Below are 24,041 nucleotides of genomic sequence, written 5' to 3'. Positions count from 1 at the left end.
ATTTTAATTATATTTTATAATTAAATTACATGAGTGTGCATAAACAGTAATTTTTTAAAATTTTTTTTATAATTAAAATATTAAAACATAATATCAAATATGATGTTTCTTTCATATTTTGTCAAATAATTTCCGAAATAGAAGACTTTATCAAGAAAATCTATTTTTTCAATCAATATTCTAAGAAAATACATATAAAGTAACAATTATACGAAAAAACAAATAGAGAAAAAGCCAAAAAAAAAAAAAAAAACGTTGAAGTTAATAGAAAGGACACCCCAGCTAACATCCCTAACAGGAATGAATGTAAGTTGTTTAATGAACAGGGTTGGAAGCAGGAGGACGTTGCCCTTGCTGTGCAGACCATGGAGGTCGCCTATTGTGCTCCTACAAAAAAACCAATTAACATAATCAAAGTAATTAATACATGTTAACAACCAACTAAGAATGTCATTTATAATAGGGTCAGGCTATATATATATATATTGACATGTAATCTCCGAACAATACAGTGCATGAGATGATATAGTTCTCAAATGACATCTTAATCAAATATCTTTCCTTTTGAAAAGTGTTGTGCTTTTTTATTTCAATAGCTACTGCCGAATCTTTGTAGTTTTAGCCATAAAGGTATAATTTCAGTTCTCAATTCCGAAAAAAAAACTTGTCTTAATATCAAACATTTTAAAAAGGACAATTTTAATCATACTAAAAATGCATGTGAAAATCAAATACTCAAACGACATGTTAATTTAATGTACTGAATTGGAGGAACTGTCATTAAAAAAAACTGAGCCATGACAATTTCTTGGTCCTGCTTACTGCTTGGTAACAAAAATTCTTGCACTTCACCAACAACTGTTCACAGAAGGCTTAGTTTGCAGATTAACAGGCATCAACCAAAATGGTTTATTATGTGGTTGCTGGCAAATATCCAAATCTTTTGTTCAGAAAACCTGCCTCTTGGCAACTATGCATGCAAACGCATTCCAATTCAAGCAACCCAAAAAAAATGGCAAATAGTATGTCTAGAACACATAGGGATCCATATTTTTGCAAGAAAGCAGTTTGCATACCCCAATTTCTGTCACAAAATGGCAAGAGGAACACTTGACTGATGATGCTCCGTATGGGTACATCAGCAACACTTCACAGCTGCCACACCTAACTTGCCCTACCTCCTGAGCTGAAAAAGAAGGATCAAGTTACAAAATCGTATGTCTCTGTTACGATTCTAAGGGTTAAGGGTTTAACCAAATCAATATTAATACATTTTTGGGCTTTTGGATCAATAATTATTTCCTTAACAATTGGTATCAAAGCAATTAGCACGTCACGAGTTCGAGTCACGGAAGAGACAACCTAAAGGATGGATTAAAATTGGTTTAATGCATAGGTATAGTGTTAAAGTCATTGAATATTGATAAGTGAGTGAAGCTGCCAAAAAAGAGAAAGGACTATAATCAAGTTAGTGTCGATATAATATGCCATCGTGGATATAGAATTCGGAAGCGCGGTGAAATGTTACAATCCTAAAGGTATAACAAAATCAGTAACCATTAGTCCTAAGACTTTTGGATTAATGGTTAGGTCATTAACAATCTTGTCGTTATGACAGTAATTACTAATGTGCATTTTATGTGTGAGAACACGTGTAACTAAACAAAGATTTATTTGTCATGATAATTTGAAATCCTGTCTCAGCTATAGAAATCAATGGCTGGTCTCATCTATCCTGCAACCCATGCATGTAGATTAAAGAACTGAGACTTGTAAGTGCTTTCACCTCAGTTAGAAGGAGATACCCAATACTATGGTTTGGGATTAATTATTCCATTTCCAAAAGTCAGATGCAAGAATCTTAACGTGAAATTTAGCTTACTAGGCCAACTCCAGATAGATCTGGGACACAGTATCTGACATATGTGTGTAGTGAGAACTTGAGAATATGCATGTGCATGTGGTCTGATAGGGAGGCACTAAAAGACAATCATCATGACTTATGTAGTCAAAGCCTTGCCACACCAAGTGAAGTCAGCGACTTGCCATTATAAAAAGAGTGATGTTATACATCACAGTGTTAGACCACTATCCTACTATGCTGACATGACACGCCAATACACTCTTTAGATCAGTCAATGTTCAAAGAAGAAAAAAAAAATCAATGGTGGATTGACAATAATAGGTCAGCATTGTGGGATAGTGGTAGGATAATGGTGTAGTATATAACATTATTCTTCTAGAAAAAGTACTGTGGGGCTGTTTCATCTCAGTTAGGAGGTAACATGTAACACACAATATGGGTCTATTAACAAAATTCCTAAAGGGATGGGCGTGTGGTAGGAGGATCATTGAGTTAGCTGCAAGAAAATCAATGTGTAACACAAATTACAACTCATAACCTGCAAAAATTTGTTCCTTCAGTTGGAAAAAATTTATATAACATAAAGAATATTTTTTTTGCTAAATATAGACATAACAGCATGAGAAGCTTTACTGCTAATGACTAGGGAAACTAGATATAGGATTAAACACGGGGGGAAGAGAGAGAAGGAACCTTCTAATACAAAGTTGACTGTGTGGCAGCATGAGCATTCAATATGTCTGGCTCCACGAGGATACTTCAGCAGGCGACGGCAAGAACCACAGACCATTTGAGCCATTTCTGCACCAGAAGAACATGGTTCACCAGTTGAGAATACCTTTACAATCTAATTTTTTAGTGACATTTAGTAGAACAATGATGCATAAAAAAAAGAATCATCAACTTCCTAATGGATGAAATTCTAGCAAAAAGCATTGACTCCATTCCCTTCATGCTGTTATCATCTGCAAACTGCCCTATTGTGGATGCTATGGTTACCATTACCATGTTCACTTTAAGATATTCAATTGAAGTAAAGTGTATAAGCAACATTCAACAGCAATAATTTAATAGGCAGCAAAGGCTTTCTAACACCTTCATTTTTTCCCTAGCAGAAAAGATCCCAACAGAAAGCAAAATTAAAATTCAACATTGAAAATATATGACCTTCATGCCCTCTTCAACAGTCTTCCTATTACACCAAGATGACTCATGTCATATATAATAATGGCCCCATCTTTCTATCATGTCCACACCTTATCTGATTATTCGCTAACAAGATCAGTTTCTTTAGAATTTGCAAGCATAAGGGTACTTCAGATGGCATCCTTTAATTTCAGGTTACTACCACTTTATAATGACCTTTTCTCCAAAAGCAAGCAAAGGACTCTCCCTCAATGCCATTGCTCACCCTATGGCAATGGTGCTATAAGTCTTCCTACAAGAAACTTCCCTTATGCAAGCAGTGGCTTCCTTTTGTCCACTCCAGTCAACTAAAACTATCAAGATTTAATTTTGAAACAAAATTTTCAGGTGAGTACCCCCCAGTGTAGCTCTTTTCTTCCTACTTAAATGTAGTAATTTGTTATACTGAAAAAGCATTCATACAAGCAAATGATCAAGGAGCTTCTTTATGTTTTCAACTGAAATCACATGATTCAAACAAGTCAATGTGGTTACTTCAAAAATCTACCTTTTAGATAGAATATATGATGTCCATCCCAAAAAGAATTACCAACTTATGAAACCTGGTAGCATTGCACCTAATATACTCCATCCAATACCATGTTCTTTCCAGAAACCGCACGCAGAGACAATCAGCCATTCTTGATAATAGACTAAGATCAATTACTAGTTTTCTGATACCTCTTCACAAAAAAGGAATTCCCCAGAAGGACATCTATACACCTTAAATCAATCATGGTAACACTTAGAGGCCTAGTTCTCACCCGGCTAGGTGAGCTGCTACAATGCTCACCAAATTGCACTCACTCACCAAATCTGTAAAAAAAAAAAAAATTAAAAATTAAAAATCTCTAACATTCCCTTTTCTCTGAAAGAAAAAGTAAAGAAATCCTTAAAAAATAATATTGAAATGGAATAGTGAAAGTGAATAGTTGCTTTGGAAAAGTGGTTAGATAAAGAAATATAATTTTTTTAGCTAAAATGAAGGGTAAATTTGCTGATCTGGATGTGAATGCTTATCCTCATGAGAACAGAATACTATTGCTGAATAATATGATCACAGTGAGCTTTCATTGATAAATACAGCAATTACATTATACGAGTTTAACTACAACTCTACCTCTTCTATATCTACATATTGAAACACAAATCTACCTCATCTATACACATTGAGTTTGAGTCATCCTAGGTTACATTGTATTCACATACTCTTATCTCTTATCACTAGGCTCACAGATTCTTTGATAACAAGTCATATGCGTTAATAATCTTAAAGATAACCACTGCTATCCAAATCCACGTTTTCTAAGCTCAAGCAGGAGGATTAATGCCATCTTCATTAAGCCACACCATTAACTCAGCAACAGAGAAATGAAAAAAATTATGCCTTTGAACCCAGAACCCCTTTTAATTATAATGTCCGCAAGTAGCAAGATCCCTTTTTCTTTTTTCTTTTTTTTTGTTGAAAAAAGGGAGAGCTCCTTTTAGAAGCCAGTGATTCATCAATATAATAATTTCGTAACGAGAACCAAGTCACCAACACTTGGTGTTCGTGAGCCACGGAGTGTTGGTGATGGCCCAGCTGATTGTTTAGAACAATAATTCAAAAACGCAATTGACAAAGCATACTAAACTGAATCACCGTAGCCTTCAAAAGTATCAATGACATATATATAACCAAAAATCGTGGTAAAAGTGTCACCGAAGAGATCGGAAGAGACTCACCAGAAGGTGGCGCTGGTGGTGGTTGTGAAGAAGGGGGAGGGATGGACTGCCAACCTGGCGGAGGCCCCTCGTCTTCTTCTTCTTCTTCTACTTCTTTGCTCCCCATTCTCTCTTTCTCTCTCTCTCTCTCTCTCTCTCTGTCTCTCTGAGTCTCTCTCCCTCTCTCCGTCTGTCTCTGAATTTACAGAGACATGTCTCCAACACGGCGTCGTTCTGTGCTTTGCCGAAAGACTCTCACTTAGCTACAAACGCGCCGTTTCAATCAACCTGTCAAATACATGATGTCGTTCTATGCTAGATTTTTCGGCATTTATGGTAATGCTTTAAGATATTTCATCTAACAATAATGTAGTAGTTTCAATCAATTATTATTATTATTATTTTATTAAAGAAAAATTTTATTCTCTAATATAACTATCATATCACATCAACATTGTTGAATGAAAATTAGATAAAATTATGATATCTTGCATTTCTCTAAAATATATTATGTAAGTAGTATAATTGGTTATTTTGAGAAAACACATGAATATCTCTAGTAAAAGTAGGCAAAATAACTACTAAAAAAAGTACAAATTTTTAATTTAGTTACTCATTTTTCATACAAACTCTAAGAGATTATCTATCATACTCTTTATTTTATTTAAATATTATTTTGTGTAAGAGAAAAATAATAATAATCAAAATTTATACTGTGAATAATGAATAGGCTAATCAACTTATTTACTATTCATACTAGAAGAAAAACTACAAAATGACTATTCTACTAGAGAGGAAAAAAATACTAATAATAGTCAAATTCGACTAGTACTAAGCATTTGCCTATTCTCATGTACATGCTCTAAGGCTTTTTTTTTTTTCTTTTTTTTGGCTTCTTAAGTTTTGTTATTATTTTTTTTTTAACGAGCTTCTACCATGTGTTGTTTTTAAAAATGGCAGAACGAAAAAAAAAAAAAATAATGATTTTCTCCTTCGCCACCGTAAAAGCCCAATTTTAACATTCTTATAAGAGCACTCACAATTATGGCTGTTAAGTGAGCGAAGCGTCTCGCGAGCAAGCTCGGGCTCGGCTCGCATAAGCTCGGCTCGTACTCGAGTCGAATATTAAATGAAGCACTTCATGAACACAAATCCTGGCTCGAATATTAAACGAAGCAAGCTCGGCTCGACTCGGCTAAGCTCGTGAACAGCTCGTATAAGTTTGAGTGTGTATATATATATATAAACTAAGTAATAGATAATTAATTATAAATCTCATAATTATTAAAACCTTAAAATTGCATTTATATTTAAGCGTTAGAGAATGAAAAATTCTAGACCCTTTGTGATGAAAGAGAGAGGGAGAGCAATCATTTAAAAGATTGCGATTCAATTAGAGCAGATCCAAACGAAAGGAAGAAGAATCAAGCAGAAACTATTGAGGAAGATTGCGAAAGGCATAAACTATTGATGAATCAAACAGACCCAAACACTATCACTACATGTCTGGTGAGTGAGAGTAAGAGAGTGGGAAATGAGAGTTTAGGTGGAAGATCCGTTGTGACTGGTGAGGAGGATTGAGAGAGAGACGTTAAAAAAATATTTTTTTGTAGGGGGTTGTCCCAATGCAGTCTGAATGCAACCTGTTAACTTGTCACACATTGTTAAGAAAACATCAATTTCCAAGTTTGCTTATCTATAAGAGGATGCATATCCTCTCTCTTTGAAACTAAATGCCTTACTGTATTGACTCAGGCTCCATACTCAACTAGCCAGGCTAAGCAAATACTCATATGCAAACTAACTTCTTAAGCCGTTTAAGAGTACTTGAAGTTAAAAACAAATTTTAAAACAAAAACATTAAATATAAGAGCCAGCTCGCGAGCTGGTAAAAGAGTTCTTAGAGAACGTGATTTTGCGGAATGATTTGTGCTGCTTTCTCATTAAGATTAAATAGAACATAAAATACAAATATAATCCATCACCAACTTTGATAACATAAGTTGATGTGAATTAAAAAACTAATAACATAATCCTAATATAAGACTTAATACTAATCTGAAATTAAAAACAAGTGAACAAGAGAAGTAGAATGCAAATAGATGACTTAAAGATAAGGAAAGAGATGTAGTAAAACTAGAAGACTAGAGATGTAGTAAGACTAGAAGACTTCAGCAGTAACAGAAACTTTAGGGACTTCTTCAGCAATATGTTTAACAGCTGGCTCGGCTCAACTTATTATTAGCTCGAGCTCGATTTTTTTGGCTCGCCCTTGAGTTCGAGCTCGAGTAAAATTTAAACGAGCCAAGCTTGAACAAGGGAAGCTCGCTCAAGCTCGGCTCGTTTACACCCCTACTCACAATGGAAGAGCTAAATTGTACTTTTATCTAAGGGTTAAATACCTAATACTCCATGGGGTTTAGAAACTTTATTTTTACCCCCCTGAGGTTTCATTTTTATCACAGGACCCTCCTGGGGTTTTGATAAAGGACCAACTTAATCCATCCGTTAGTTGACCGTTAAGATTGACACGTGGATCAATCAGATGTTGACACGAGACACCTATTTAATTTTTTTTTAAAATTAAAAAAAATGTATTAAAAAAAGAAAAAAAGAAAAGGAAAAAAATTGGGGGTGGCCGAAACCACCCCCAATACCCACTGGGGGTGGCTCGGCCACCCCCATGGAGCCTTGGGGGTGGCCGAAGCCACCACCAACCACCATTGGGGGTGGTTTCGGCCACCTCCTCCATCCAGCCAGATGGGGGTGGCCAGGCCACCCCCATGGCCAAAGTGGGTGGCGAGCCATCCCCAATTTTTTTTTTTTAATTTTTAAAAAAATTAAATAGGTACCACGTGTCAACATCTAATTAGCCCATGTGTCAGTCTTAACGGTTAACTAACGGATGGACTAAGTTGGTCCTTTATCAAAACCTCAGGGGGGTCCTGTGATAAAAATGAAACCCCATGGGGGTAAAAATAAAGTTCCTAAACTCTATGGGGTATTAGGTATTTAACCATTTATCTAAAATAACTAATCAGATTTGTAAAAAACACCTCCGCATTGGATTAGCTAAAAAAAAAAAAAGGCAAAATGGATATTTTATTGAATTAGCCAAAAAAAAAAAAAAATGATACATATACGTAGCAACGCTATTCACTGGAGCTATTTTATTTTCTCCTACTATTTCTCTTCTACATCTCCCTTTTCCAAAAAATTTCTTATACTATTTTTCTCTCCACATTTATTTTTTCTAAAATGTTGAAAAATATGATCTTTAGGAAACTACAATCCTTTTAAAAAATAAAAACAAAATAAAATTTAAATGATATAGATAAAATAAAATAAAAAATATATGATCGGATATATGGTATCTTTTAAAACTTATTAGCTAAAATTATTTTGATTAGTCATTTTGCAAAAAACATATATAAACCATTGTGAATGCTCTAAGTACCTAAATGAGTCTTATAAATATTCCTAACTATTAAAAGAACACATATCACACACATCATATTTCTTATATTAACTATTAGGCTACCCAAAAATTAATTTGATATAACCTCATAAAAATTTTGAAGGTAAGAACCATAGTCTATTATAAAACTCTAGAAGCCAATATTTATATATATAATGAACAGTAGTTGCGTAAACTAAAAAATTGTCATACCTCATAATCAAAAACAATGATAGAAGACTCTCTCACCATTGTTTTCATGAATTCATTATAAAATTTACAAAAAAGGAAAACTAAGCAATTAGAATTAAACACAATATATAAATTATAATAGAAGATAATAACAAAAATCAAAAACATAAGAACATGACCACAAAATATAAAGACAAACAAACAGAAAATGAAAAATAATAATATAATAGAAAATAGTTGTCTTTGCTATATAATTTTTTTTTGGCTCCAATATAATCTTTAAAGCCAATGACAACCATCAATTAAGCACGTAAACAATGTGCATTAAACATAGGAGAAAACTATCAATGTACAACATTGTAAACTAAAAATTTGCCATATCTCTTATCAAAAACACCAATAGAAAACTCTATAACCTCGTGCGCAGGTGTTTACAAATTATGTATCCACACGAAAGCATATATGTGTCAAACATAACAGATAATCTACAAATTGGATAAGAACAATTTGAGTTATTATATCATAATGCTATGTTTTTGTACTTAAAAGTGAAAAATTGGCATTTATTTTAATTTTGATTAAACAAAAATGAAATAGGAATGCATTTCAAAACATCCTTGAAGCATGTCAATTAGAGATCTGTCATGTTAATTATTTTAGCTAAAGAGTGTAATACAAACAAAATGTATTGCTAGAAATTAATGCTAGAAAAAAAGTAAAGAAACTAAATAAAAAATAAAAAGAATAATGAAAGGAAATAAAAGAAATCACTTGTGCATGCATTTAATTAATTACAAACATGATATATATTGTTTTTTTGGTAAAAAAGTTAAGATAAGTATATCAATAGTTTCAGTGACATTGTTTTGAATCATATTTCAACTAAAGAATATAATTATATAACAATTCAATTTATTAATTGTAATATTTATATAGCAAGTAAATCTATTGGAAAAACGTACACAAACAACATAAGGAATTAACGCTACAAAACAAAATAAAGGTATTAAATAAAAATTCTAGAAGAATAATGGCTATATACCTCTAGACGTGTTGTAAATTATTTTCAAAAGAAATAAAAAGCAATCACCTGTATTATATATTTACCAACATGATAAATTAGGATAATTTGAAGAAGAAAAAAATCAAGACAAATATTACTATAGTTTCAGTGACATTTGTTTGGAACAGTTTGTGTAAATATTTGTAGTTAAATGAATTGCAATTGCAAATATGATTTTCTTGTTAGTATGTGTTTATACTTTTTTTTTTTTTTTTAATTTGAAAAAATATTGAAATCAAAATAAACTAAAAAAAGTTTGGAGAGAAAAAAAAAAATGTACAAACAGAATCAAATATGATTTTTGAAATAGTTTGAACATGAGGACGATCTAGAAACAAAATATTGAAATCAAAACAAAATGAAAAACATTTGGAGAGAAAAAAAAGAAATTGTACAAACAGAATCATATCTGATTTTTGAAATAGTTTGAACAGGAGGACGATCTAGAAACAAAGTATTGAATTCAAAACAAACTGAAAAACGTTTGGGGATGAACCTTTTTTTTTTTTTTTTTCTCAAGAAGCACAAAAAGAAAAACAAAGAGAAGAGAACCTTGTTGACAAAGATGATTTTCTTTTCGCTTGTTGTAGTCTATGATGTTTTAAACTGTGAAGGCGGTTATTTAAATGAAAGTGTGAAACATGGAGCATTAAACACAACTTTTGATTGCCTTTGACAGTTTAAAATTGCACGTGTGGCAATTTTATGCCCTCCTCCTAAAAACTACCATATATATATATATATGTATGTATATATATTAGGATATTAGACTAGATTAGATAAGATTAGAATATTAGATATTAGATTATATTATATTAGATTAGATATTAGAAGGGGACTATGGCGCAAGTGCAACTCTCTATAAAAGAGATAGGGTCACACAGTTAATGTAACAGCCTTGATGTTGTTACATTTCGTTCCCCTCTTTGTCGAAACTAAAAACCCTGCGCCCTAACCAAGCAACACACATACCCATTACCCGATGATGATGATGGCCAACGAATTGCCTGAAGACTTGGTGACGCTGATTCTGATATGGCTTCCGGTCGTCTCTCTCTTGCGTTTCAAATGCGTCTGCAAATCCTGGTACGCTCTCATCACACACCAGAACTTCGTAAGAAAACACCTCCTACACAACAACAACAGCAACACCCACCTTCTCCTTAAAACGTTCAACAAAACGATGGAAGATTATGTTGTATCCATGATTTCTTATGAAGAACTCCAAATATCCCTTACACAACCTCTACCTCCACCGTTTTTTGGGAACAGCCACAAGTTTCGTATTTCTGTGGTGGGTTCTTGCAATGGTCTCGTTTGTCTCCACGCTTACAATACATTGAATGTTGTTATATGGAACCCTACAACTAAAGAAACAAAGGTTGTCCCCAAATCAAACCTGCCCCGCTTCGCCCCCGCTGGCTATCGCACCCGTATTCAAGGTATGGGATTTGGTTTTGATGCCAAAACTAATGACTACAAGATAATCAACTTTGTTAGTATGTATGAACCCAATTTCGACGACTATTTTTCACAAGACGTTAAAGACATCATATTCCAAAAAGAGGTATACAGCTTGAGCACCAATTCTTGGAGAAAAGTTGATGGACCCCCGTGTTTTATTTTCGAAGGTGTTGCATGTCCAACATACATCAATGGGATGGCTTCTTGGCTAGCATATGATAAAGCTCGTCTGTATAACTTATTTGTTTTGTCATTTGACATGAGCGATGAGGTATTCCTAAAAACACCACATCCAGATAATGTACTTAAGGGGGTTGACCTTTTCGTGTTGAATGAATCGATTGCCATGAGTATTGCTACAATGGGTGACAAATGCATGGGGCTTCAATTTGATATATGGTTGTTGCTTAAAGTTGGTGTTAAGGACTCCTGGACTAGGCTTTTCCCTATTAGACCGTCTGCATTTATTCACCGACCATTAGGATTTTGGAAGAATGACACCATGATCTTGAGTAAAATTGATGACGGGCAACTGCTCTTGTATGACCCTTCTACCGAACAAACGACTAATCTCCAAATTCATGGAGACGATGACTCGATGCAGTTGGTTACTTACATGGAGACCCTAGTTTCTGTCAAGGGCGGAAATGAATTTGAAGAGCAGGGCAATTGTTGACAATGGCCATCTTTCTGTATCTGTATCTGTTCCAAGTGTGTTTCAAGCAGCATATACAATATTTTCTGCTTATTGTTGTCAATGATGTCTTTCTCAAATATTGGTACTCTTTACGTTTAACCCATATATATATATCTTTTGGAGCAATAGTGAGAGAATTTTAAATTTAAAGAAGCAGGAGTGCAAGGGTTCTACACATGATCTTTCTTTACTTTTCAGGCATAATTATTTTTTCATTGTCCCATATGTTTAGTATTTATTATATTTGTTTTTTGATGTTTATTTCTTGTTATTTCTAGAAATTTACCCTTGAAGAGGTTTTTGTGCTTAGATATGGTTGATGGGGTTAGTGGACATAATTTTCAAAATTGAGCTCTTTGGCTAGATGTCAGATTTGATAAAAAATGACATAGCACACTGGGGCATGTTGGTCAATGTTTTTCAGTAGTTTCCCTATTTTCATAAAATCCAATGCCTAAAAATATCTTGGCTTATTAGGGCAACTATGAGGGGGCTTTAGTTTTCTGTATTTCATTCATTCTCCTGCCTCTGGACAAGGTAATAAATATTATGTTTAATTAGTGTGTAGTTTATAAATAAAGCATTTTTCACATTTAAGATTTGGAAGTTCGTGTAAGAGTGATAAAGTTTAGGGAAGGGAATCATGAACTAATAACAGGTCAATTATGGGAGTGGAAAGTCTTATCAAGACCCTCAAAGATGTTGGATTGAATGAGCTCCTGAAGTATATTTTTACACATTCTCTGACATTGAATATAATGAATGTTATTAGCTTTCTCTCTATTCTTAAAATGTGTTTTCATTTATGTGGAGTCTGGGGCAAGAACTTTTGGTGCAGGGAAACTTTCATGGTGTTTGGACTTTTTAGAGCTCTTTTTCATCTTGATTGCTTAAACATACAAGGGTTTGTGGCTATTTGGTCTGGACAAATTCCAGTATGGTTCACTAGTTTGTGGTTGTTGAGCTTTCTGACAATGCATTTGTTGTTTTTGGGGATTTGATCTGATTGATTGAGGACTCACAGAGGTGGTAGCTAAAGCAATTCTTTCTACAAATATTTGTTGTGTACACGGATGTCTCCCATTTCAAAGTTCTTGCTGCCAAACTCCCAAGATTGGTGTTTCATGTCCATGATTTCCTTAGTAAATGGTTCCTCACAAGTTCTGAACATTTTTATTGACTAAAGTTGTGCGCACATGTATACCTTGTATATGTATCAATAAAAGAAGTATTTTATAAGAAACCCAAAAAAGAATATTCTCTTTGTCACATTTAACACCATGATCACCTAGAATGATGTCAATTAGGAAATCTCTCTGACCCTGGCTTGTTTGTGTTCTCGTTGATCCCAGGTAATCTTCCTGTGCAGGTTTTTTCCTTTTTAATATTTTCAGAGTATGTTCTATGCATCTACTTGTATGCTTTGCATGCTTGCTTTGATGTTATTTTTTCTGTGGATCGATCTGCTTGTATTTTGATTTGTTAGTGATTGGAATAATAGATTTTTCCGTGGCTTATCGGAACGGGTGTGCAGGATAATTGTTCTCGTAAATTTTTTGATCGGGTTGACTTACCAATGTCCAAATATGGGTTAAGAGTAATGAGGCTGCTGAGGGAGAAACAAGAGGGAAATGAAGGCTGAAGTTGTTAGGGTTGAAACAATGATGTATGAAGAACTGATAAAATGCAAGTCAAACATGGAGAGAGAATTTGCTAAGATGTACCAAGCTACCTTAGTTTTAGTATCTTCTTCTGATATTTTGTGCTGGCGGTTACAGTAATACTAGTATTAGGAATATGATGGAACATCATATACTTTGATTGTAATATGATGTTCCATCATATACTTTGATTATGTTTGTTACAATATTTGGACTACTTGTTGCCACACCAACTTCTAGCACTTGTTCATGATTAAGTTGCTGCCCATGTGTACTTGTTTATGATTTCGTTTTATCTTTATTTGGGTGAGTGAAACGCAAGACATGTAAGTGGATTAAATTCATGATTTGTTTATCTGACAATGGTATATTATGGTTGAGCAGAATAAAAATACAAACCAGATAGCTTTAAAAAGTAATGTGCTTCTCACATGTTAAGAAACATGTGATAGACAAATTTATAGACCGATTGAAAAGAAAATTCTTCCAATTTAATTTGGACAATACCATAGATTGATTCTTAACAGGTACGTTCATGAAATTCCACCGACATAATAAAAAATAGGGAAACTTTACTTTAGACTCTTAAATTACAGCGCATTTTGAGAGGACCTCTTCAAAATTTATTTATTTATTTTTTGGAGAAACTTCACTTTAGACTCCTGAATTATACCGCGTTTTGACAAGCTCCCTTAAACTTCAAAACCTCTTAATTTGAACCCCTCTGTCAAATTTAGCCGTTAGAAATACAAAAAAAGACCAAAATATCCCTGATTTTTGTTTTTGTTTTTGTTTTTGTTCTTTTTTTTTTTTTAATTTTTTTTTTAAAAAGTTTTGGAATTAAGGGTGAAGTTGAAATTTTATAAAAAATTCAAGGGTATAAACGTTATTTAACGTTTAAAATCTGACGGAGGGGTTCAAATTGACTGCAATTGAAAGTTCAAGGGTTCAAATTGAAAGATTTTGAAGTTTGAGGGTATTTGTCAAAACGTGCAGTAATTCAGGGGTCTAAAGTGAAGTTTTCCTTTATTTTTTTGAATCACCTCCAAAATTTTAAAACTCTCAATTTACACCCATAAATTTTCAATTTCAATCAATTTATCCCATCCGTTAGTTTTAATCGTTAACTTCTAACGGAAATGCTTAAAAAGACCAAATTACCTTGCAATTTTTTTTTTTAAAAAAAATGGAAATTAAGTGTAAATTTAAAATTTTACAAAAATTCAAGGGTATAAACATCATTTTATCACTTTTAACGTTTAAAATATGACAGAGAGGTCAATTGAATCAAATTAAAAGTTTATGAAATTAAATTGAAAATTTTTAAAATTTAGAGTGGTTTTCTCAAAATAGACCGTAGTTCTTCGGCTTAAAATGATGTTTAGGCAAAAAAAAAAAAAAAAAAAAATTGATAAATTAAAAGCCCATCTTTCCACCACCATAGTCTAGTAGTGTACAGTACAGGTTCGAAAAAAAATTAAGAAATTATTTTGTCAAAATATTTCGGAAAGCCGTTTGTGTTTTGAAATATATTTTATTTTATACTTTTAATTATATGTTAATAATTTTGAAAAAAAAAAAAAGATGTGCCTTCTGTCGTCCTTCTCTGGCCAGACATGACATTTCTGCAAAAACCCAGCTCGGCAGCCTATCTTTTTCAAATCCCTCCGGATCAAAGAAGAAAGATTCAGGCCAAAACCAAACAAAGCTTCTTCTTCAAATCTCCATTCTCTGTTATCTCTCAAGCCAAAACCAAAGCAAACTCATCTCCAAAGCCATTGCCTCAGCCAACAATGGAGCTCTCTCTCTTTGGAGAAATTTTTCTTCCAAGAGATGCGAAGATGGAGAGATGAGGTGCAGCGGCTTTCTCAGATCTGTGTTTGTTCTTTTTCAGTATCTGCTCTCTCTCACATCTGATTTCTCTGGTGGGAGTGGGACGGCTCGGGTGCAAACGAAGAAGAAATCATTTTGTTGAGTGTAAGTTTCGCATTTCTCAAACTAAAACCCTAACCCTTCGGATTAATCATCTTTGTGTTTGTTAGGCATCAAATATATCCTCCCGTTCTTATTCTCTAACCAAGCAACACAGATATCAACAAATGTCGATGACCAACGAATTGCCTGAAGATTTGGTGGAACAGATTCTGGTATGGCTTCCGGTCGTCTCTCTCTTGCGTTTAAAGTGCGTCTGCAAATCCTGGTACGCTCTCATTACTCACCAAAACTTCATAACAAAACACCTTCTACACAAGAAGAAGAACAACACCCACATTCTCCTTCACACGCGCGACAAAGCCACCGATGATTATGTTGTATCCATGCTTTCTTATGAAACACTCCAAGTATCCCGTACACAGCCTCTACCTCCACCGTATTTTGAGAACAACAAGAAGTTTGCACCTCCACCGATTCATGGGATCCACCTCAAGGTTAGTATTGTGGTTGTGGGTTCTTGCAATGGTGTCGTTTGTCTCCACGATAACTATGGATTGAAAATTGTTCTATGGAACCCTGCAACTAGAGAATCAAAGGTTGTACCCGAATCAAAACTGTTACGCTGCCCCGCTGGCTATGTCGTCTACTTAAATGGTATTGGATTTGGTTTTGATGCCAAAACTAATGACTACAAGATAATCAACCTTAGGCGCACTATGCCCGACCTTACTATACCCCATTCTCGAATACAATGCATATTCCAAAGTGAGGTATATAGCCTAAATGCGGATTCTTGGAGAAAAGTTGATAGCGTCCGGTGTATTAGTGAGAGTTTTAGAGGTTTGCGAACATACACCAATGGGATGGTTTCTTGGGAGGTACATTGTTGTGATTGGGATGGTGTTTTGTCATTTGACATGAGCGATGAGGTATTCCTAAAAACATCGCTGCCAGATGATGTTACAGCTGATTGTTATAAACGCCTTTTCGTGCTGAATGAATTGATTGCTATGGCAGTTACTATCCCGGATGAAGAATGGTCGGAGGTTTGCTTTGATATATGGTTGATGCACAAAGTTGGTGTTAAGGAGTCATGGACTAAGCTTTTCACTGTTGGACCGTCTACAGAAATTGAACGACCATTAGGAGTTTGGAAGAATGACACCATGTTCTTGGAAAATTCTGAAGGACAGCCGGTCTTGTATGACCCCTCTACCAAAGAAATGACTAATCTCCAAATTGGTCACGAAGCAACATACACGTTGCAGTTGGTTACTTACATGGAGACCCTAGTTTCTGTCAAGGGCGGAAATGAATTTGAAGAGCAAGGCAATTGTTGACAATGGCCATCTTTTTGTATCTGTATCTATTCCAAGTGTGTTTCAAGCAGCATATATGGGCTGCGACAATATTTTCTGCTTACTGTTGTTAATGATGTCTTTCTCGTATATTTGTACTCTTTACGTTTAACCCGTATATCTTTTGGACCAATAGTGAGATAATTTTAAATTTAAAGAAGCAGGAGTGGAGTGCAAGGGTTCTACACATGATCTTTCTTTACTTTTCACTCAGAATTATTTTTTCACTGCCCCATATGTTTAATATTTCTTTTATTTGGTTTTTTTTTTTTATGTTTATTTCTTGTTATTTCTAGACATTTACCCTTGAAGAGGTTTTTGTGCTTAGATATGGTTGATGGGGTTGGTTGACATAATTTGCAAAATTAAGCTCTTTGACTAGAGTTCAGATTTGATAAAAAATGACATAGCACACTGGGGCATGTTGATCAATGTTTTTCAGTAGTTTCCCTATTTTCATAAAATCCAATGCCTAAAAATATCTTGGCTTATTAGGGCATCTATGAGGGGGCTTTAGTTTTCTGTATTTCATTCATTCTCCTGCCTCTGGACAAGGTAATAAATATTCTGTTTAATTAGTGTGTAGTTTATAAATAAAGCATTTTTCACATTTAAGATTTGGAAGCTCGTGGAAGAGTGACATAGTTTAGGGAATTGAAGGGAATCGTGAACAAATAACAGGTCAATTATGGGAGTGGAAAGTCTATCAAGACCCTCAAAGATGTTGGATTGAATGAGCTCCTGAAGTATATTTTTACACATTCTCTGACATTGAATAATGAATGTTATTATTAGCTTTCTCTCTATTCCTCAATGTCGGTTTTGTTTTTGCAACCCCTGCACTCGAAAGAATTCTTCTTCAAATTTGCAACGGCTATCAACCCACAACGCTCACAAACATGGTCCCGATATGCATCGCTCTGGTCAAACAATCGCTCTTTGAGGAAGTGAGCTGCACCATGGGCAGTCATGCAATCTCGTTCCATTTCTCCAAATCGAAGACCTCCATCACGGGACCGTCCTTCATCCGGCTGCCTTGTCAGGATCTGGACAGACGCGAATGGATCTTGTCATCAACCATATGCTTCAGTCTTTGGTAGCAAGTGGGGCCAAGGAATTATCAGACCAGTGTGACCATTATACATAGTCTCAAAACCACGCATTTGATAACCACATTTGTGAAGAGCTTTGCTGATATTGTCCACCTAAAACAAAAATAAGAAGAGAAGGAGAAAACCTTCAAATTCCAAACACCACAAATTTAATAATAAAACAAACAGCTTCATGACCCAATTCTTAAATCTAAATAATGACACTTTAAAAGCTAGAGAGAAGATGAGCATTGATAACGAAATTTCCATAACAGTTGTGGAAGTCTATAAAGGGAGTAGCATCTCCTTCTATGGTCCACGGCATGTCTTCTTGAGTGTATGTCATGCCCACTGTTCCCTTTTGCCCATGCCAACTGCTAAATTTATCCCCAATCTGAGGAATTCTAACGGATCTCACCCTTACTTTCACAAACCTTAGCCCAACAGCATTTGTTGTCAGTAGAACCTGCTGCCAAGAAATAGATACATAAACAACAGTCAGATTGCATTAAAAGTGCATGTTTAAATAACAAAGCAACCTGTCAGCGGCATTTGATGTTTCAATTAAATCTTCAGATCAATCAACTCAATTGACATAGGCAACAGTTAATTCAAAAGACAAAGCTGTGATGTGAATTTAACTAAAGCTTACTTGATCAACAATTCCAGTTTCACTATGCCGCAGGCTTATGCTATGATCACGCCGTGAATAACGTGAAGCTAGTCCCTGAGCTTCATCCTGAGCAATGGGAGTGGTCTTTCCAATAATCACATCCTCGCCTTAAACTCTCGTACCCTAATATACAATATCAAGTTACTTTTAGAAAACAAAATGAAAATATAAGCAGATTATTACCTCTGAAGACTAGGACACAATACACAAATTCACATATACTCATAGGAGTTGCAAGGCCATCATCATCCAATTTATCATAAGAGCCATGACGCATACCCTGCAAAACAAGATCTTAGTTAAATGAAAAATATTCACTCAAGCAGCATAGAACATAGACTATCCAAAACTCAGTTTTCACCATGGTATTAGATCTGTCTGGCCGTCCAAAATCCTCTTTCACAAGAGTCTCCAAAACCATCTCACAGCCTACTCGGCCCACCCCAGCTATGTCAGTGTGGTAAAGGAGTACCAGCCGTTGATCGAAGACATCATGGCCGTCGATTGGGTCTTCGTCACTAATGATCTCCACGTGGCCTTGCCACCGACTGGGTCTGCGATTCAACTGAAGGACAATCTGGGTGATGATGTAAAAGTGGGGCATCAAGGGAATTAAGGATACCCAGGAGGGCCAAGGGGTTTTCGGTCACGTGGCTCTCGGTTTTTCCTGGACAGAACCAATTGGAGACAGTGGAAGGGAACGAGGATTTGGCGATTTTGGAAGACAAGGTTAGGGGTTTTGTGGAGAGTGAGCTTGTTGTTGATTTTGTGGTACCGCCACCAAAATCTGCCGGTGTTTGAGTTTGATGGTTGTCATTTTGGATCACAGTTTAATGCATTGGAAAATGTCAAAATCTATTACTGCGCTTTTACTCTTTTATCAAACAAATTTCAGGTGCCTGAAGACTTTTATCAAATATGATGTTTATTTCATATTTTGTCAAATAATTTCCGAAATAGAAGACTTTATCAAGAAAATCTATTTTTTCAATCTATATTCTAAGAAAATACATATAAAGTAATAATTATACGGAAAAAAAAATAGAGAAAAAGTAACAAAAAAAAAAAAAAAAAACGTTGAAGTTAATAGAAAGGATTCCCCAGCTAACATCCCTAACAGGAATGAATGGTAAGTTGTTTAATGAACAGGGTTGGAAGCAGGAGGACCTATGGCAATGGTGCTATAAGTCTTCCTACAAGAAACTTCCCTTATGCAAGCAGTGGCTTCCTTTTGTCCACTCCAGTCAACTAAAACTATCAAGATTTAGTTTTGAAACAAAATTTTCAGGTGAGTGCCCTCCAGTGTAGCTCTTTTCTTCCTACTTAAATGTAGTAATTTGTTATACTGAAAACGCATTTCATACAAGCAAATGATCAAGCAGCTTCTTTATGTTTTCAACTGAAATCACATGATTCAAACAAGTCAATATGGTTACTTCAAATCCACCTTTTAGATAGAATATATGATGTCTATCCCAATTAAAAGGAATTACCAACTTATGAAACCTAGTAGCATTGCACCTAATATACTCCATCTAACAAGTAACAACATGTTCTTTCCAGAAACCGCACGCAGAGACAATCAGCCATTCTTGATAATAGACTAAGATCAATTACAAAGGACATCTATACACCTTAAATCAATCATGGTAACACTTAGAGGCCTAGTTCTCATCCGGCTAGGTGAGCTGTTACCGTGCTCACCAAATTACACTCACTCACCAAATCTGAAAAATAAATAAATAAATAAATTAATTAAAAATTAAAAAATTAAAAAAAAAATTAAAAACTTAAAAAATCTCTAACATTCCATTTTCTCTGAAAGAAAAAGTAAAGAAATCCTTAAAAAATAATATTGAAATAGAATAGTGAAAGTGAATAGTTGCTTTGGAAGAGTTATTAGATAAAGAAATATAATCTTTTTAGCTAAAATGAAGGGTAAATTTACTGATATGGACGTGAATGCTTATCCTTATGAGAACAGAATACTATTGCTGAATAATATGATCACAGTGAACTTTCATTGATAAATATAGCAATTACATTATAAGAGTTTAACTACAACTCTACCTCTTCTATATCTACATATTCTCTACCTCATCTATACACATTGAGTTTGAGTCATCCTAGGTTACATTGTATTCACATACTCTTATCTTTTATCACTAGGCTCACAGATTCTTTGATAACAAACCATATGCGTTAATAATCCTAAAGATAACCAGGAGGATTGATGCCATCTTCATTAAGGCACACCATTAACTCAGCAACAGAGGAATGAAAAAATTATGCCTTTGAACCCAGAACCCCTTTTAATTATAACGTAAGCAAGTAGCAAGATCCCTTTTTCTATTTTTCTATATTTTTTTTTTTTTGGAAAAAAGGGGGAGATTCATCAATATAACAATTTCGTAACGAGAACCAACACTTGGTGTTCGTGAGCCACCGAGTGTTGGTGATGGCCCTGTTGATTGTTTAGAACAACAATTCAAAAACGCAATTGACAAAGCATACTAAACTGAATCACCAAGTGGGTAGCCTTCAAAAGTATCAAAAACTCATTGAAGCTGCCAATGACACACACACACACATATATATATAGATGCTTTATGGAACCAAAAATCGTGGTAAAAGTGTCACCGAAGAGATCGGAAGAGACTCACCGGAAGGTGGCGCTGGTGGTGGTTGTGAAGAAGGGGGAGGGAAGGACTGCCAACCTGGCGGAGGCCCCTCGTCTTCTTCTTCTTCTTCTACTTCTTTGCTGCCCATTCTCTCTCTCTCTCTCTCTCTCTGTCTCTCTGAGTCTCTCTCCCTCTCTCTTTCTGTCTCTGAATTTACACAGAAACGTCTCCAACACGGCGTCGTTCTGTGCTTTGCCGAAAGCCTCTCACTGAGCTGCAAACGCGCCGTTTCAGTCAATTTGTCAATACATGATGTCGTTCTGTGCTTGATTTTACGGCATTTATGATAATGCTTTAAAAGTGTTTTTTTTTTTTTTTTAAAAAAAAAAAAAATTCTTTTTATGAGATTCATAGCTGATAAAATATTTCATTTAACAATAATGTGGTAGTTTCAATCAATTATTATTATTAAATAAAGATTTTATTCAACGATTGAATATAACTATCACATCAACATTGCTAAATGAAAATTATATAAAATTATGTTTGAGATGACAAGAAATAAACCAAACAAAAAGAATTGTCTTTCATTTTCTTCATTCGTTTCACTCAAAGCAAGAACACGAAAGCACAAATCGAAGAATAGTGATTGTGTCCATGAATGATTGTATGTGTTTCAAAATCAAAACTCCTGGCCTTTTTGTTTGCCTATTATTATGAAATTCAAAAATTTCAAAATATAACTATAAATAAATATCATCATTATAAAAAATCCTCAATTAATAAGTGAAAAGACCTAATAATCTCTCTGGTAATTCATTTTTCCATTTCTCCGTACTGGAATATAATGAAAATACCTATAACAATTAATTGTACATTATAATTGGACAACCATCAATTATCAAAAAACAATATTTGTTGACTGGGCTCACACACACTCTAGCTGTTTGCTACCCAGCCTTTTCGGTCATAAGCCTATGGGCCTATTGAAGGTAGTGATTTGTATTCTGTCAACTTAAAAGTTGCTCTTTATTGTATGCCAATCATTAAGCTTTCATTGCTTTGAAATTTGTGGATCATTTCGGTCCGAAATGCCTGAGCTTGATTCAATAAACCTTGATTGAGCCCGAGTTTTTTTTTTTACAATTTCGGTGTGGTTTAGTGTTTTTCATTTTTTTTTTTTTTTAAAAAAAAAAACATTTATCAGGTTTTTTCAAGAAAAATTAAGGGGTATGGACATATCAGGTGGCAGGTGCATGTAATGGTCATAATTAAATGAATATTCTAATAGCAATATTTGCTGATCCATTTGGGCTTAAACTCAAAGCTTATTGCTCTAGCCCAAGCCCAAGCCCAAGCCCAAGCCCAAATGGGCAATATCTCTCTTTTACATGGAGAATACATTACGATCCCCTCCTTGTTGAAACTAAAAACCCTGCGAAGCTTTCTCTACCCATTACCCGATGATGATGGCCAACGAATTTTTTTTTTGAGAATTATGATGGCCAACGAATTGCCTGAAGACTTGGTGACGCAGATTCTGCTATGGCTTCCGGTCGTCTCTCTCTTGCGTTTCAAGTGCGTCTGCAAATCCTGGTACGCTCTCATCACACACCAAAACTTCGTAAGAAAACACCTCCTACACAACAACAACAACAACAGCAACACCCACCTTCTCCTTAAAACGAGCAACAAAACAATGGACGATTATGTTGTATCCACGATTTCTTATGAAGAACTCCAAATATCCCCCCTTACACAACCTCTACCTCCACAGTATTTTAGGAACGACGAGCCGTTTGGCGAGAAGTATAGTATTTCTGTGGTGGGTTCTTGCAATGGTCTCGTTTGTCTCCACGCTTACGATACATTGAAGGTTGTTATATGGAACCCTACAACTAGAGAAACAAAGGTTGTCCCCGAATCACCCGCTGGCTATTGCACCCGTATTCAAGGTATGGGATTTGGTTTTGATGCCAAAACTAATGACTACAAGATAATCCACTTTGTTAGTATGTATGAACCCAATTTCGACGACTATGTTATGAAAGACGTTAAAGAAATCATATACCAAAAAGTGGTATACAGCTTAAGCACCGATTCTTGGAGAAAAGTTGATGGACCCCAGTGTTTTATTTCGGAAACTGGCCCAATGGCATACACCACTGGGATGGGTTCTTGGCTGGCATATGATCATGACCGGGACTCATTTGTTTTGTCATTTGACATGAGCGATGAGGTATTCCTAAAAACACCACTTCCAGATAATGTTACTGAGCAAAGCCTTTTCGTGTTGAATGAATCGATTGCCATGGTTGCTCTCATGCCAGTTGATGAAAGATGGAGGGAGATTCGATATGATATATGGTTGTTGCTTAAAGTTGGTGTTAAGGACTCCTGGAATAGGCTTTTTACTATTGGACCATCTTTTGCAAGAATTCACCGACCATTAGGATTTTGGAAGAATGACACCATGTTCTTGAATAAAATTGATAACGGACAACTGTTCTTGTATGACCCCTCTACCAAACAAATGACTGATCTCCAAATTCATGGACATAGTAACTCGATGCAGTTGGTTACTTACATGGAGACCCTAGTTTCTGTCAAGGGAGGAAATGAATCTGAAGAATAGGACAATTGTTGACAAGGCATGAGGGCCCATCTTTATATATCTGTTCCAATTGTGTTTCAAGGCAGCGTTTATGCGCTGAGATAATATATTATGCTTATTCTTGTCAAAGATGTATTTCTCAAATATTTATACACTTACATTTAACCCGTATTTTTATTGGAGGAATTGTGAGAGATTTTTATGGTTAAATAAGCAGTTGTACAAGGGTTCTTCACATGATCTTTATTTTACTTATCATGAGGAATTATCTTGCTACTTCATAGGACTTTACTCTTGAAGAGGTTTTGGTACTTAGGTATGGTTGATGGGGTCAGTGGAAATAATTTTCAAGGTTGAGCTCTTTAATTAGAGGTCAGATTTCACAAAAAATGACACAGCATTTTTGGGCCTGTAGGTCAATGTTTTTTAGTCTTCCCTATTTTCATAAAATCCAATGCCTAA

General features: G+C 34.9%; 5 protein-coding genes and 1 pseudogene across 5 annotated transcripts; 4 read left to right on the top strand and 2 right to left on the bottom strand.

The window, feature by feature from the left end:
- Nucleotides 1-146: 146 nt before the first annotated feature.
- On the bottom strand, nt 147-4,991 carry LOC132170237 (protein LOL2). Its single transcript, XM_059581134.1, has 4 exons — nt 4,775-4,991; nt 2,558-2,665; nt 1,077-1,186; nt 147-387 (listed from the first exon to the last, which is right to left on the bottom strand). Exons 1-4 carry the CDS (start codon nt 4,878-4,880, stop codon nt 316-318), a joined length of 396 nt encoding a protein of 131 aa, XP_059437117.1. The 5' UTR covers nt 4,881-4,991; the 3' UTR covers nt 147-315.
- A 5,456-nt stretch (nt 4,992-10,447) lies between these two features.
- On the top strand, nt 10,448-11,605 carry LOC132169854 (F-box/kelch-repeat protein At3g23880-like). The gene has a single exon (XM_059580806.1). The coding sequence runs from the start codon at nt 10,448-10,450 to the stop codon at nt 11,603-11,605; it is 1,158 nt and encodes a 385-aa protein (XP_059436789.1).
- A 3,327-nt stretch (nt 11,606-14,932) lies between these two features.
- Nucleotides 14,933-16,702, top strand: LOC132172482 (F-box/kelch-repeat protein At3g23880-like). The gene has a single exon (XM_059583995.1). The coding sequence runs from the start codon at nt 15,387-15,389 to the stop codon at nt 16,560-16,562; it is 1,176 nt and encodes a 391-aa protein (XP_059439978.1). The 5' UTR covers nt 14,933-15,386; the 3' UTR covers nt 16,563-16,702.
- A 573-nt stretch (nt 16,703-17,275) lies between these two features.
- LOC132169853 (DNA-directed RNA polymerase II subunit RPB2-like) lies at nt 17,276-18,570 on the bottom strand (annotated as a pseudogene).
- A 42-nt stretch (nt 18,571-18,612) lies between these two features.
- On the top strand, nt 18,613-19,357 carry LOC132169852 (stress-response A/B barrel domain-containing protein DABB1-like). Its single transcript, XM_059580805.1, is given in 4 exon segments — nt 18,613-18,617; nt 18,699-18,941; nt 18,943-18,963; nt 18,965-19,357. Coding segments are annotated over 4 exon segments (450 nt in total). The 3' UTR covers nt 19,146-19,357.
- Nucleotides 19,358-22,466: 3,109 nt separating this feature from the next.
- On the top strand, nt 22,467-23,600 carry LOC132169851 (F-box/kelch-repeat protein At3g06240-like). Its single transcript, XM_059580804.1, has one exon. It carries the CDS (start codon nt 22,467-22,469, stop codon nt 23,598-23,600), a length of 1,134 nt encoding a protein of 377 aa, XP_059436787.1.
- Nucleotides 23,601-24,041: the final 441 nt, after the last annotated feature.

The sequence above is a fragment of the Corylus avellana genome, chromosome ca2 (genome assembly GCF_901000735.1).
Source record: "Corylus avellana chromosome ca2, CavTom2PMs-1.0".
Classification (NCBI taxonomy): domain Eukaryota; kingdom Viridiplantae; phylum Streptophyta; class Magnoliopsida; order Fagales; family Betulaceae; genus Corylus; species Corylus avellana.
The sequence above is the reverse complement of the archived record's forward strand: the minus strand, read 5'-3'. Positions and strand labels throughout refer to the sequence as shown.